The sequence below is a fragment of the Rhinopithecus bieti genome, unplaced genomic scaffold (assembly GCF_001698545.2).
Source record: "Rhinopithecus bieti isolate Rb0 unplaced genomic scaffold, ASM169854v2 scaffold_4781, whole genome shotgun sequence".
Classification (NCBI taxonomy): Eukaryota; Metazoa; Chordata; class Mammalia; order Primates; family Cercopithecidae; genus Rhinopithecus; species Rhinopithecus bieti.
In genome coordinates, this window is record NW_016805181.1 from 5,999,497 (window position 1) to 6,011,770 (window position 12,274).

At 36.3% G+C, this 12,274-nt stretch overlaps 1 protein-coding gene and 1 long non-coding RNA gene across 9 annotated transcripts in view; one reads left to right on the forward strand and one right to left on the reverse strand.

The window, feature by feature from the left end:
* The window catches only part of KCNMA1 (potassium calcium-activated channel subfamily M alpha 1), a 767,391-nt gene that overhangs the window by 734,114 nt on the left and 21,003 nt on the right, over nucleotides 1-12,274 (forward strand). For all 8 annotated transcript variants that reach the window (XM_017871448.1, XM_017871449.1, XM_017871438.1 and 5 more), the window contains one exon: nucleotides 11,088-11,282. In XM_017871448.1, coding sequence (XP_017726937.1) covers nucleotides 11,088-11,282 — 195 coding nt within the window. The remainder of the gene's footprint in view (nucleotides 1-11,087; nucleotides 11,283-12,274) is intronic.
* The window catches only part of LOC108529258 (uncharacterized), an 89,385-nt gene that overhangs the window by 74,401 nt on the left and 2,710 nt on the right, over nucleotides 1-12,274 (reverse strand). The window contains exon 2 of the long non-coding RNA XR_001885457.1: nucleotides 2,299-2,517. This is a non-coding gene — a long non-coding RNA (uncharacterized LOC108529258). The remainder of the gene's footprint in view (nucleotides 1-2,298; nucleotides 2,518-12,274) is intronic.

Genomic DNA, 12,274 nt, shown 5'->3' on the forward strand with positions numbered 1-12,274 from the left:
TGCATGTCCAGTGCATTCATATTTTCAGAACAAAGGCAGTGACTTGGAGGAGGGAAACTGGGTCATGAATTAGGACTTGTAGCTTCTGGTCCTGGCTCACTGGCAGCCCTTGCACATCTTTTCTACTGTCTGGGGCCCAGCTGGGCCCAGTCGTTAAATGGGAATGATGTTACCCGTTATGACTTTCTGCTAATTGGAGAATGGCAAAGGCATATGGAAATCTTTCACAGAGCAGATATGTATTTCTTAAGATCACATGTAATTACAAAGAAGCAGTTTTGTTGGTATATATGCATGTACATATATGTATATTTATGTGTTTGTGTGCACTTATCCTCTCTCTTTCTCTCTTTCATGAACACACATCTTAGATAATATTTGGAAGCTTAGTGGGTAGATGAGTCAGGGGTACCCAGAAGATATGGTTCCACGTTCTCATCTTTAATATCAGAAAGCTGGCCTCTGTTTGCCAGAAATGAACTTGTGTCAGTAAGACTGGAGGGTGTGACCATCTGGAATGTGGATTCACATGATTTACTGTCTTTCCTGTACTTTCATTAAGTGCCAAACCCTTGAACCTGGTGTTATGGAGAGGCCTGAGTTCTCTATCAGTCCAAGCTAACCTAGTGCCATGTGATTTTAGTTATATAAACAATTTATTGCTCCATGACCCTATTTCTTACACCCCACTCAAGAGCCTCCATTTTGACTGCTCACACGGAGACAGAGGGCCCATGGCCATCCCAAGGCAGAAGAGGTAGCAGTGGTGTCAATCAGGCACATGGAGGTATGTCCTGCTAGATTCAGGACAGACCACTGCTGTCACATCAGGCCAGGCAGCCCTGGGATAGGGAAAAAAATCCAATCATTTTCATCCCTCACGAAAGAAAAATACTAAAAATAAAAATCTACACCATGAAAACTAGCAAATATAAAAAATGGCAGCTATGACATGGAAAATGACAATTTTAGAGCAATTATAAACGAGAGGCAGAGAGCCATTAAAGTTAAGGCAATGTTATTAAAAGATGTGTTAATTTTCAGTTAAATTTTCTATAAAAGACCAATTAGTTTAAAAGGCTTGACAGCATTAACTGTGAAACATAAGCTCCGGTAATTATACTTTAAAAAAATAAAAAGAGGAGGATGCTCGGGCGGGTTGCACTAGCAGGCGCAGCGGGGCGTGGGCCAAGCGGGCTAGATGGCGCTGTGGGCTCAGGTTTCCCTGTGACAGTGCCTGGGTCCCTCCCCTGGCATTTCATGGTTTCCTCAGTGTCCTTTTACAGGACCTGAGAATCATCGAACTTTAGAGGCCAAGTGGGCCACCCTTGTGTTCTGAGCCAACTCTCAGAAATTAGAATCAGAACGCAGAGACACCGGGAGAGGGAATTGTCTAAATTGGTTGCATTGCTAGTTGATGGTTCTTTTGATAAACTCCCATTTTTTAAGTATGCTTTGTCTATCAGAAGTTTCACACATACTCTCATTTAACTCTAATCTATAAATTTTTCTTTTGTTTTGTTTTTTCATCCCTGTTTTATGGATGAGGAATTCGAGGCAGAGAAAAGTTAGGCAACTTTTTCATTGTTGTGGCTGTTGGATAGCAAAGTAGGTATTAAAAGCCACACTAATTGGATTTGGAAGTCTGTACTCATAACCAGGGGGCCATGTTGCCTTAATCAGAAGAAGGGCTTCACTAGTCAGGTTTGGAACCTTGTCCTTGGCAGTGGGAAGAGGGACTCCTGTATTCCTTAGACTATACAGGTCGCCTGATCCTAGGCTCTGAACAGGACCCTAACTCAGCTGTCTTATGCTCCCCAATGCCCATGTGACGCAAGGATAGCCATTGAGAAGGTCTCTGCCTGAAGCATCCCTGAAGACTAACCCTGCCATATGTAAGAGCTTCCCAGAAGACTTCTAGCACAGGTTTCATGGTAAGGCACAGAAAAGACTGGCAGGACAAAAGCTTAGGAGGCAAAGGAGCTCACCTACATGTCACAATCCTGCCTTTAGAGTTTGGTATTTCTTCAATTCTAGCATTTATGTTAACCCAGAAAAATATGTGTGCCTTCTGGGTCAGGTGAGTTGTAGAGAGGTTTCCTCCACAGGAAGCGCTTTTGGTAATTGGCATTTGAAGTTCTAGCACCTGGTTTGCTCCATGATGCAGAAACAACCATCACCTATGCAGAAAGCCCCGGAGTGATGTTTAATTGCAGACTGCTGAATGCTCCGTGAAGTGCCTCCCTCAACCCTCATTCCCATCACATAAAGAAATTTCCACCCTCCGATATGACTGACTTGACACCCTTTTCCAGGGAAGGCATTGTCTTTCCACCAAATTATTCAGATCCCGAAGAGATAGGTGTGCAGAGCACACCCGTCAGCAATGCTCAGAGTCCTTCTCTGCATCCAAATATTGGGGTATCAAAACAGGAGCAAGAGCATCTGCTGGCAAAAATACATCATCATTCTCTGTCATCACAGATTCTGCTGCCCCACAGCTCTGCTCCTGGATGCCTGCATGGAAAAATCAAGGAGAGCCATCTGGGATGCAGTGCCAGCTCAGAGAGCAGACAATTATGCTCAGAGATATGAGTGGTCCCAGAGTTGTTCAGACACCTGTGAAACCCTGGGACTGACTTTGAAATTGTACCTGTTGATGAGCAATTCTAAAAGTCATGCACTCTTTGACTTTCACACAATTTCAGGCTAAACCAAGGCCTAACGATTAGTAGGTGCTCAATAAATGTCAGTGACTGATCAAAAAGATTTGGGTATAACTGATTTCAACACAGAATTGGGACCATGTTAGGGTCAAATCCCAAAGATTTGACAAAACAATAACCTCCCAGGCTGATCTTCTAGACTTATCATTGCAGTGGATAACCTATAGTGCCCTTCATTTAAAAAAACTGTTTTTATTAGAACAGTTATTCATACTTCTTGATGAAAATTTGGAAAGCACAGAAACATATAAAAGAAGACATATAAAGAAGAAACATATAAAAAGAAAAAGAAAACATAAAGAAGAAAATATAAATGGCCTATGTTTCCAACACTAAGGACAAGCATGGTTAATATTTTGGTGTCTTTCCTTCTAAATGGATAAATACAGACATATCTCATGTTATAGGTTGGTTATTTTTTCCCTTTTCAGTTAATATTTTATCCAGAGTATTTTATTATTTTCTTTGGTGTCATGATTTGCAGAGCCTCCATAGGACTTTATGAGACTCCATTCTGTGGATGCTCCAGAATCTATTTATCACTAAATTGTTGGCTATTTAGCTTTTAAAATTTTGTTATAGTAATGATTAATCCTATAATAAAATTATTGTACTTAAATCTTTGAACAAGTAGCAACTTATTACATTGAGGCAAATGTACTGGTTTTTTAAAAACGTATATGGACATTTTAAAATGTCTTGATACATATTGTCGTGATATCTCCAAGAAACAATTTTACCAGACTACACTCTCATCATACTGAGCCATCTCATGCATTATGGCAAGTGCTGATTGTTATTTTTCCTAGGAGGCCCTTTAATTGTGTTTATGATAGTTTTGAAGCGTATCAGTTTTTAATTTGTATGTAATGACGTAAATACATATTTTATATAGTGAATTCATAGCTTTTATGCGTAAAAAGTGCATGCTGAACATGAGAACTATCAAGCATCTTGAGATTAAAGAGTTTGCTATATTTTTGTTTGTGGCTACATGTTTTGCCTTTAAATATTTTGTAACATTTACTTTCTTTTTTATGGAAATTTAAATTAAATATATTTTCACAGCAGAAAATATATAAAATAAAATTATAGGAAAAAAACAAAATTATATCACTAGAGTTAACTACTAAGTAGAACTTTTATGTGCTACTTACAGTTACATTCACATAAATATGTCTATCTATTCAGTTATGCATTATTTTTCCCTCTGGAAATCCCCAAAGCAGAGCATTGTGTACTTTTGTAACACTTTATGGTAGAAATAAAATGAGTGACCATAATAATAAACAGGATATCATTTTCTGATAGTTTTCCATTAAACATTGAAGTTTTATATTTAAAAGTAACAATTTAAAAGTAATAAGTGCATGATTTGTTATATTATGAAACAGTGTATATTATAAAGTTTAATAATAAAATGATCTCTACATTTTATCAACATTTGATAATTGAAAACATTAAAAGGAATCATTAGTACGAAAAGCCAATTAAAATCATATTAAAACTTAAAACCCAGTACCATAAAGATTCAATATTTAAAAGTGGGTACTCTTAAAATTAAATTTTAAATACAGAAAGAGTTAATTTCCCTAGCCAATAGTTTTGCAGGTATGCATTTTTAACACGAATTGTGATTCATGGTGTTTTGGGGATCCTACTTTTAAAAAACATTTTGGTGTTATATAATTATTACCATGCCATTAAATATTATCTGAAAGCATAATATTCATGTCTGTACAATGTGAGTCATGCCAAGGAACCATTGCTTCATCATTACCATATTGTCGAAAACTTTTTATCAGAGAGCCAGTTCCCCCAAATCATTCATTGAGTAAAATCCCTTCCCCGTGGTATGCAGTGCTTTTCATATTATACTAAGGAATGGATCAGCAAACTTTCTTGTAAAGAGCCAGATGGTAAATATTTTCAGCCTTCAAGGGCCACATAGTCTCTGTTACAACTATTTAACTCTGAGTTTGTTAGCACCAAAGCAGCCCTAGACAATACATAAACAAATGGACATGCCTGGGCCCCAACAAAACCTTATTTAAAAAAAATAATGGATGACAGAGAAAAATTGACCCGAGAGCCAGATTTGCCAACTTTTGTATTAAAGTCTTATAACTACTAAGCTATGGTTCTCATAAATCCATTCTGGTTGACCTTCTAATTTTTCACTTTGTCTACAATATTTGGTTAGGAAGTCTTTAAAATTTACTATACTACATGCGAGGACAATTTTGTATGACTCTTTCCAGGGGAAATTTAGCATAATTTTATCAAGTTTTAAAAAGTCCAATCCAAATCTGTAATTAGGCATATATCAAACAACAATTTTACTAGAAAAAAAATGACATTAAATGGCCCATTTACATGTTAAGGAACATGGAATTTTACTTTTTTCCTAATACTCTTCTCTGTCTCCTCATAGATGATTACTACTTTGCTTTTTGCCTAAAAACAATAGTGATTCTTATTCATGTCCAGTGATTGGTATTAAAGAGAGTATCTGGAATAATAGTGTTAATTCTCTTATGTATCTGACATTTTATTCTCCTTATTTCTAATTCTATTTGTGTTTTTTCAGTTATATTGTCATATGTTTCCTTATTTTTTCAAGGATTATTTCTTGAATTTAACAATTCACTAAATATCCTCTTGCTATTTAATTAACTGGCACTTTTCATCCTGCTTTTATTTAAAAAAAGAATTCTTTTAATACTTAATTTTACTTACTATAATTCTGTTGTATTTAATAATAGCATTAAAGGCTCTGAATTTGTCTCTATAGCATTGGCCTCAAGACGTATTTTTATATGTCATTCTCAAATATTCTTTAATTTTAAAATATTCTGTATCCTAAGTTTGATTTCCATCTTGACCTAGTAGTTACAGGATACTTAACAAAAGTTTTTTTGACGTTCTGGAATATTTACTTTTGCTTCTATTACGTGGTATTTAATTTTTAAAATGTAGATTATACAGCTTATATTGTTATATGTATTTAGATATGATGGTTTTGGCCATTGATCTTGTTTTTTTGTAATTGTTGTTAAAAAGTTTAGCAAAAATAGACTAAATCAAACTGATTATATCCTCAATTTTCTTATCTTTTGATCTGTTTGACCTGTAAAAGTTAAAATCAGTGATAGTGGGAATATTTCACATATTACCCTTAGTTCAAATTTATTATAGTGTAATTCTAATTAGTTTTGCTTTCTATATTTCAGTTATAATATTTGTCCATAAAAAGTTAGAGCTTTATTGTGAGTGTTAACTATGAATATAAAGTTAACTCATCTAACAGAATAGTTTAAAATTTTCTTTGAAGTATACTTTTCTTCCCTTTGTCTCTTTTAAAGATATCAGAGTTTGATTTTGATTTTGGCATTTGAACAAGTCTGAGAATCTTTGCCATTTTATAGGATCTTTTAGCTCATTTATGTTTAGTTATATAAGATAAGATACTATAGTCTTGCATTATGTTTTTTACATGCTTCTATCATAATTATGTGTTTTATGATCCATCTTTTGGTATGTGGACTATATTTTATATGCTTATTTTCTTTAGTGTAAACTTTCCCTTCTATTTTTAACTCTAGTTAGTTGTTACCAGCCATTCTATAGATGTATTTTCTAAGTATTATTGTCTGGAAAAATTTAGTGATTCTTGATTCCTCCTTGTATAAGATCAGGCAATTTTCATGCCTTTACTTCCATCATCATCTCTATTTCATCTCATTTTTCTGACTTTAAAACATAATTTTAGCAATACTATATTAATAGCTAATTTTTGTCTTTTTTTAATAATTAGTTTTGACATTTGCATTCCGTTTTGTAATAATATGTACAACAATCTTTTACAATTCTGTTTTAAATATATTTTACCACTAAACTAAATTTGCTCATATTTTAGTTATTAAGAGTTTAAAATTATCTTTAAGGAAGCTAATTTTTGTTCTGAGTACTTAAAAAAATTAAATCAATGCTTATGTATGCAAAGAGTCAAAAAATATTTCATTTGCCTTCACAAATTATTGGCAATTTAGCTATATCTAGAATTTTTGGAACAAATGAGTCCTGCTAAAATTCCTTTGACATTCCTCTTACATTTTCTAGAGAAGCTTCATGCTAGCCTCATATTATACTTGTATTTCTTACAGCATTGTTTTAGGTCATTTTTATTCTTCATTTAATATTTTAAATTCACATATTCACTGAGTACAGGTCTAGGAATTGGCCACATTAAATTGGTAAATGCTTTTGATCTACATCCTAGATTCATTTCCCAGCTCAGGACAGGTTATTTTTATTTGTTTGTTTGCTTGTTTTACGTGCTTGCATTTTGTTTACAATTTTGATTTGTAAATACTATTTGTCACTTGACCTCTGTTGTCTTTTTCTCAATATCAATCAGCACTCTTATTTTTAAAAATCCCTATATCTTTCTCTATTTAGCTTAGAACTTCCTAGTTTTACTTCCATATCACTAATTGTGTGTGTGTGTGTGTGTAATTTTCACCTCTAATATTTATGACTTCTTAGATTAAAAAGTTGGCCATTGCAAATTTAGTTATCTTTTAACTATTTCTTTTTAAAAAATGAAGCACAACATACCATACAACTCATCCATTTAAAGTGTATGATTCAGTGGGTTTTTTTTTAGCATATTCACAGACATGTACAGCTATCACTACAGTCAATTTTAGAACATGTTCGTGGCATCAAAAAGAAACTTTGTATTTTAGTTATCCTCCCCTCCCCTACAACTCTACCCACCACCTCCACCAGCCCTAAGCCACCACTAATCTACTCATTATTTCTGTAGATGTGCCTATTCTGGATATTTTATATAAATGGACTCTCAGTACAATGTTTTCAAGGTTCATACATATGTTGTAGCATGTATCATTACATCACTTCTTTTTGTGGCCGAATAATACTCATTGCATGGATATAATACATTTTGTGTATGCATTCATTAGTTGATGGAAATTTGGGTTATTTTCACCCTTTGGGTATTATGAATAATGCTGCTATAGACATCTGTGTACACATTTTCATGTGGACATATATTTTTATTTATCTTGGGTATATACTATAAGAGTAGAATTTCTGGGTCATATAGCAACACAATGTTCAAACATATGAGGAACTGCCTAGCTGTTTTCCAAAGTGACTGTACCACTTTACATTCCCACCAGCAGTGTATGAGAGTTCTGGTTTCTCCTTATTCTCACCAATTCTTGTTATTATCATCTGTCTTTTTTATTACAGCTATTCTAGTAGGTGTAAAATGATATCTCATTGTGGTTTTAATTTGCATTTCTCTGATAACTAGAGCTGTTGAGCCTCTTTGTATAAGTTTATTAACCATTTTTATATCTTTTTGGAGAAATGTTTAAGTCTTCTGCCCATTTAAAAAATTGGATTATCTTTTTTTGTTGAGTTATAAAAGGCTTTTTAATACTGAATATTAGACCCTTATCAGATATATGATTTGCAAACATGTTCTCTCATTTTGTAGGTTGTTTTTTTCACCTTTTGGATAGTGTCCTTCAAAGCACAAACATTTTAAAATTTTATGAAGTCCAATTTAATCTGTTTTTTTTTTTTTTTTTGTAGTTTATGCTTTTTGTGTCATGTCTAAGAAACTATTGCCAAATCAAAGGTCATAAAGACTTACTCCTATATTTTCTTCTAAGCATTTTGCAGTTTCGGCTTTTTACATTTGGATCTTTGACCCCTTTTCAGTTAATTTTTGCATATAGTGTGAGGTATAGGTCCCACTTTATTCTTCTGCATGTGGATACCCAGTTGTTGCTATGCCATTTGTTTAAAAGACTATATTAATTTTTCCATTGAATGGTCTTGGCACCCACACTGAAATTAATTGATCATAACTGAATGAGTTTATTTCTGGATTTTCAGTTATTTTCCATTGGTCTATAGGTCTATCCTATGCCACTACTATGCTATCTTGATTACTGTAGTCTTGTAGTATGTTTTGAAACCAGGAAGTATGAATCTTCCAACTTTGTCTTTCTTTTACAAGACTGTAAGATTGCTTTGGCTATTTTGGATCTGTTGCCATTTTAGAGTCAATTTTTCCATTTTTACAAAAAAATGGACTTTGTGATTTTGATAGGCATTACATAAAATCTGGAAATTGGGGTAGTATTCCATCTTAATAAATCAAGTCTTCCAATCCATGAACATGGGATGTCTTTCCATTTATTTAGGTCTTTAATTTCTTTCAGTAATTTTTTTGTAGTTTTCAGTATACCAGTCTTGTTCCTCCTTGGGTACAATTATTTCTAAGTATTTTATTCATCATTTTTCTGAGACAGAATCTCACTCTGTCACCCAGGCTGGGGTGCAGTGGCATGATCTCAGCTTACTGCAACCTCTGCCGCCCCGGTTTCAAGCAATTCTCCGGCCTCAGCCTCCCGAGGATCTGGGATTATAGGTGCCCACCACCATGCCTAGCTATTTTTTTTTTTTTTTTTAGTAGAGACTAGGTTTCACCATGTTGGCCAACCTGGTCCCAACTCCTGACCTCCAGTGATCCTCCCACCTTGGCCTCCCAAAGTTCTGGGATTACAGGTGTGCACCACCATACTTGGCTGACCTCCCATTTTCTACCACATTGAGTTTAAAATCCCTTGCTTGGCTTTTAAAGCCTTGAGTTCCCCACCCCTCAAAGAAAAAAAAAATGATTAAAAAGTCAAAGGAAGGTTGGGAATGGGTTTGACTGCTCCTCTTGTTGGCAAAGGCCTCATGTCTCTGATATGAGGCCAAAATGTTTATCATTGCTTCCTGTGCACCAAACATGTTTCTAAGTGCTTCATGGGTAGGTCATAGAGCCATGCAGCACTCTATTATTACATTTTACAGATCACGAAACGGAGGCACAAAAATGTTAAATAACTTTCCAAAGTCACACTGCTTCTGAGAGACAAAGTCAGCATAAAGCCCTCAGCCCAACTCTAGATCCCTGGTTCCCATAACCTCTCCAGCAACATATCCTACTTTAAGTGTCCTTTTCCTGCTTCTGTGCCTATGGGCATCTCTTAACTCTGAGCATAAATTTCCTTTAGGGTCTGGCAGGCTATCAATAACATTCCTAGTTTCTTTTGCAGTTGGAATTTTGTATCACATTGAGGTGTTTTTGTAAGTATTTCAATAAGGAATGTGAATCCAGCCCCACTAGCAACTATCATCTTAATTCAGAAGTCCTCATGGAATTCTGTGAATATAAATTTGGTTTTAGTGACTGCACTTAATTTTACAGATGAGAAAAATCGGAGCCCAGAATGACTAGGCAACCTCCAAGACATAGAACTAGTTAGCAAACCTGAGATGGGAACTTGAGCTCACCCTTACTTGGTTTGTTCCCTACTATGCCTTGCCAGGTAAACTCTCTAAGAAGTTGCTGAGGTACAATTGCATCTTTCCTTACCTCTTTCCAAAGTACATCCTCAAAAGCCACAGGCAAACTTTGATTTGAGTTTTTTAGCCTGCTTGATTTCTACTTACATAGGAAAATGGAATGCACACCCTTACCTGAAAATTTGTCAAATTAGGCTGGTGACAAATATCTTTTAAAGCTCCTTTACTTGACATCCTATTAATTTTTTTAAAACTCCCATTGTTTTGTTCCTGACAGATCTGTTATGTTTCAGATGTGACACAAATGTACACTTAGAGGGAAACTTCTTTAATAAGTGATATTTGCCTCAGACTACTGAGGTTATTTTAGAAAACAAAAGCCAAAGTACACTTACCAGGACATTCACCTTGTCATAAATTTATCTGGCATATTTAATTGATCGAGATTTCTGGGTTAGACAGTTATCAACGCATGTGATAAATTGTTGAGCGTGCGGCATTAATGAAAGGTTTTGCCATTGTCATGGGGAGGAAGCTTCCTGGCACATGGGTGACAGGACCTCAGAGACAATGCTGCTTGGGTTAGCAGCTGGGGCAGGCTGCATTTTATTACATGTGTCCAGAGTCTCATAGTAGACATGTAGACTTGAGGAGGGGGAGGCAATATTTGTATCCCTACTAAAACCAATTATGGTAAACACTAATTATTCAGATTTGAGCTCTTTACTAAAAATCCCCTGAACTGGGTTTTTTAAGTCAGGCTGTCATGGCAGAGCCAAGCAGGAGAGAAAATAATGGAATAATTGGAGGCTGCTGTCTTTTCACTTCCCACATAAAATTATTTGAAGCGACAGGCCAGAACTTTAAACAGGAGATACCAAGAAAAGTTGTAATTTGGATGTCGGCTGTCATGACTTTAGGGTGTTTGCTTAAAGGACTTTCCCCCCACTTTCTCTCCTTCCCCAGACATACTTCAATGACAATATCCTCACCCTGATACGGACCCTGGTGACCGGAGGAGCCACACCGGAGCTGGAAGCTCTGATTGCTGAGGAGAATGCCCTTAGAGGTGGCTACAGCACCCCGCAGACACTGGCCAATAGGGACCGCTGCCGAGTGGCCCAGTTAGCTCTGCTCGATGGGCCATTTGCAGACTTAGGGGTGAGTCCACAGCACCGTGGTCACCTGAGCTTGCTGTTTGGGAAAAGCTTGATCCTGAAGAACGTGGTGTCAGATGTGACAAGCTAGGCATCTGTCTTTTCTCCTTCCTATTGTAGATAACTGTAAGAGGTGATATTTATGGTTTACTCTGTATCAGGCACTTTGTTCTATGCATAAGTCATTCATTTTAATCTTCATAGCAACCCTTTGATGTAAGTTCTAGTATCACACCTTCTAAGTCAACTGAGGCCCAGAGAGAATGAGCACTGGACCTATTGGGAATTTGCACCAAGGCATCCTGGCTTCAGAGCCTGTGGGCTTTCTCACTCCTTGGTGTTCTCTTCACGTATCCTCTGCACGAGGTGGGAGGCAGCAGGTGATTCCAGCATGCAGCCAAGGTTGGGAAATATTTCCACAGGCTCTTAGCATAGCTTAGGGATACTCAACCCAACTATACATTAATAGCACATGGAGGTGGCCAGCCTCATCCTGCAGGTTTCTTAGATTTTATATGTGAGTATGACCCAGGCACTGGTGGTTTTCAAAGCACCAGGGTGGTCAGTAGTCAGATGTATCCAGATACACCAGCCAAACAAACAGAATCTCATGTGGATCCTTTAATGCTTGTAATTCAAAACCTAGACCTTGTAATTTCTGAGATTGGACCCAGTCATATTCCCTCGGGTCCTCCCTGTGACAGAAGTGGCCAGCATCTCCCTTCTGATTCCATGCACCTGCCTAGCGTAGGCACTGTGACAGAAGTGTAGTGTCTTTGCCCTTATTCCCAGCTCAACCCCACAGATGCATTTAAGAGATGCAGCCATATTCATAGAAACTGATAAACCTGTTATGCAAACGATAGTGTCACCCAGAAAGACTAAATAGTGGAAAAGGAGCCAAAGAAAGGATGTGTCTCTGTTTTTTCTGAAACAATGCTGCATACTTGCCCCATATTTTAGTTTGATTATGGGCTGGGACCTATGTGAGACTAG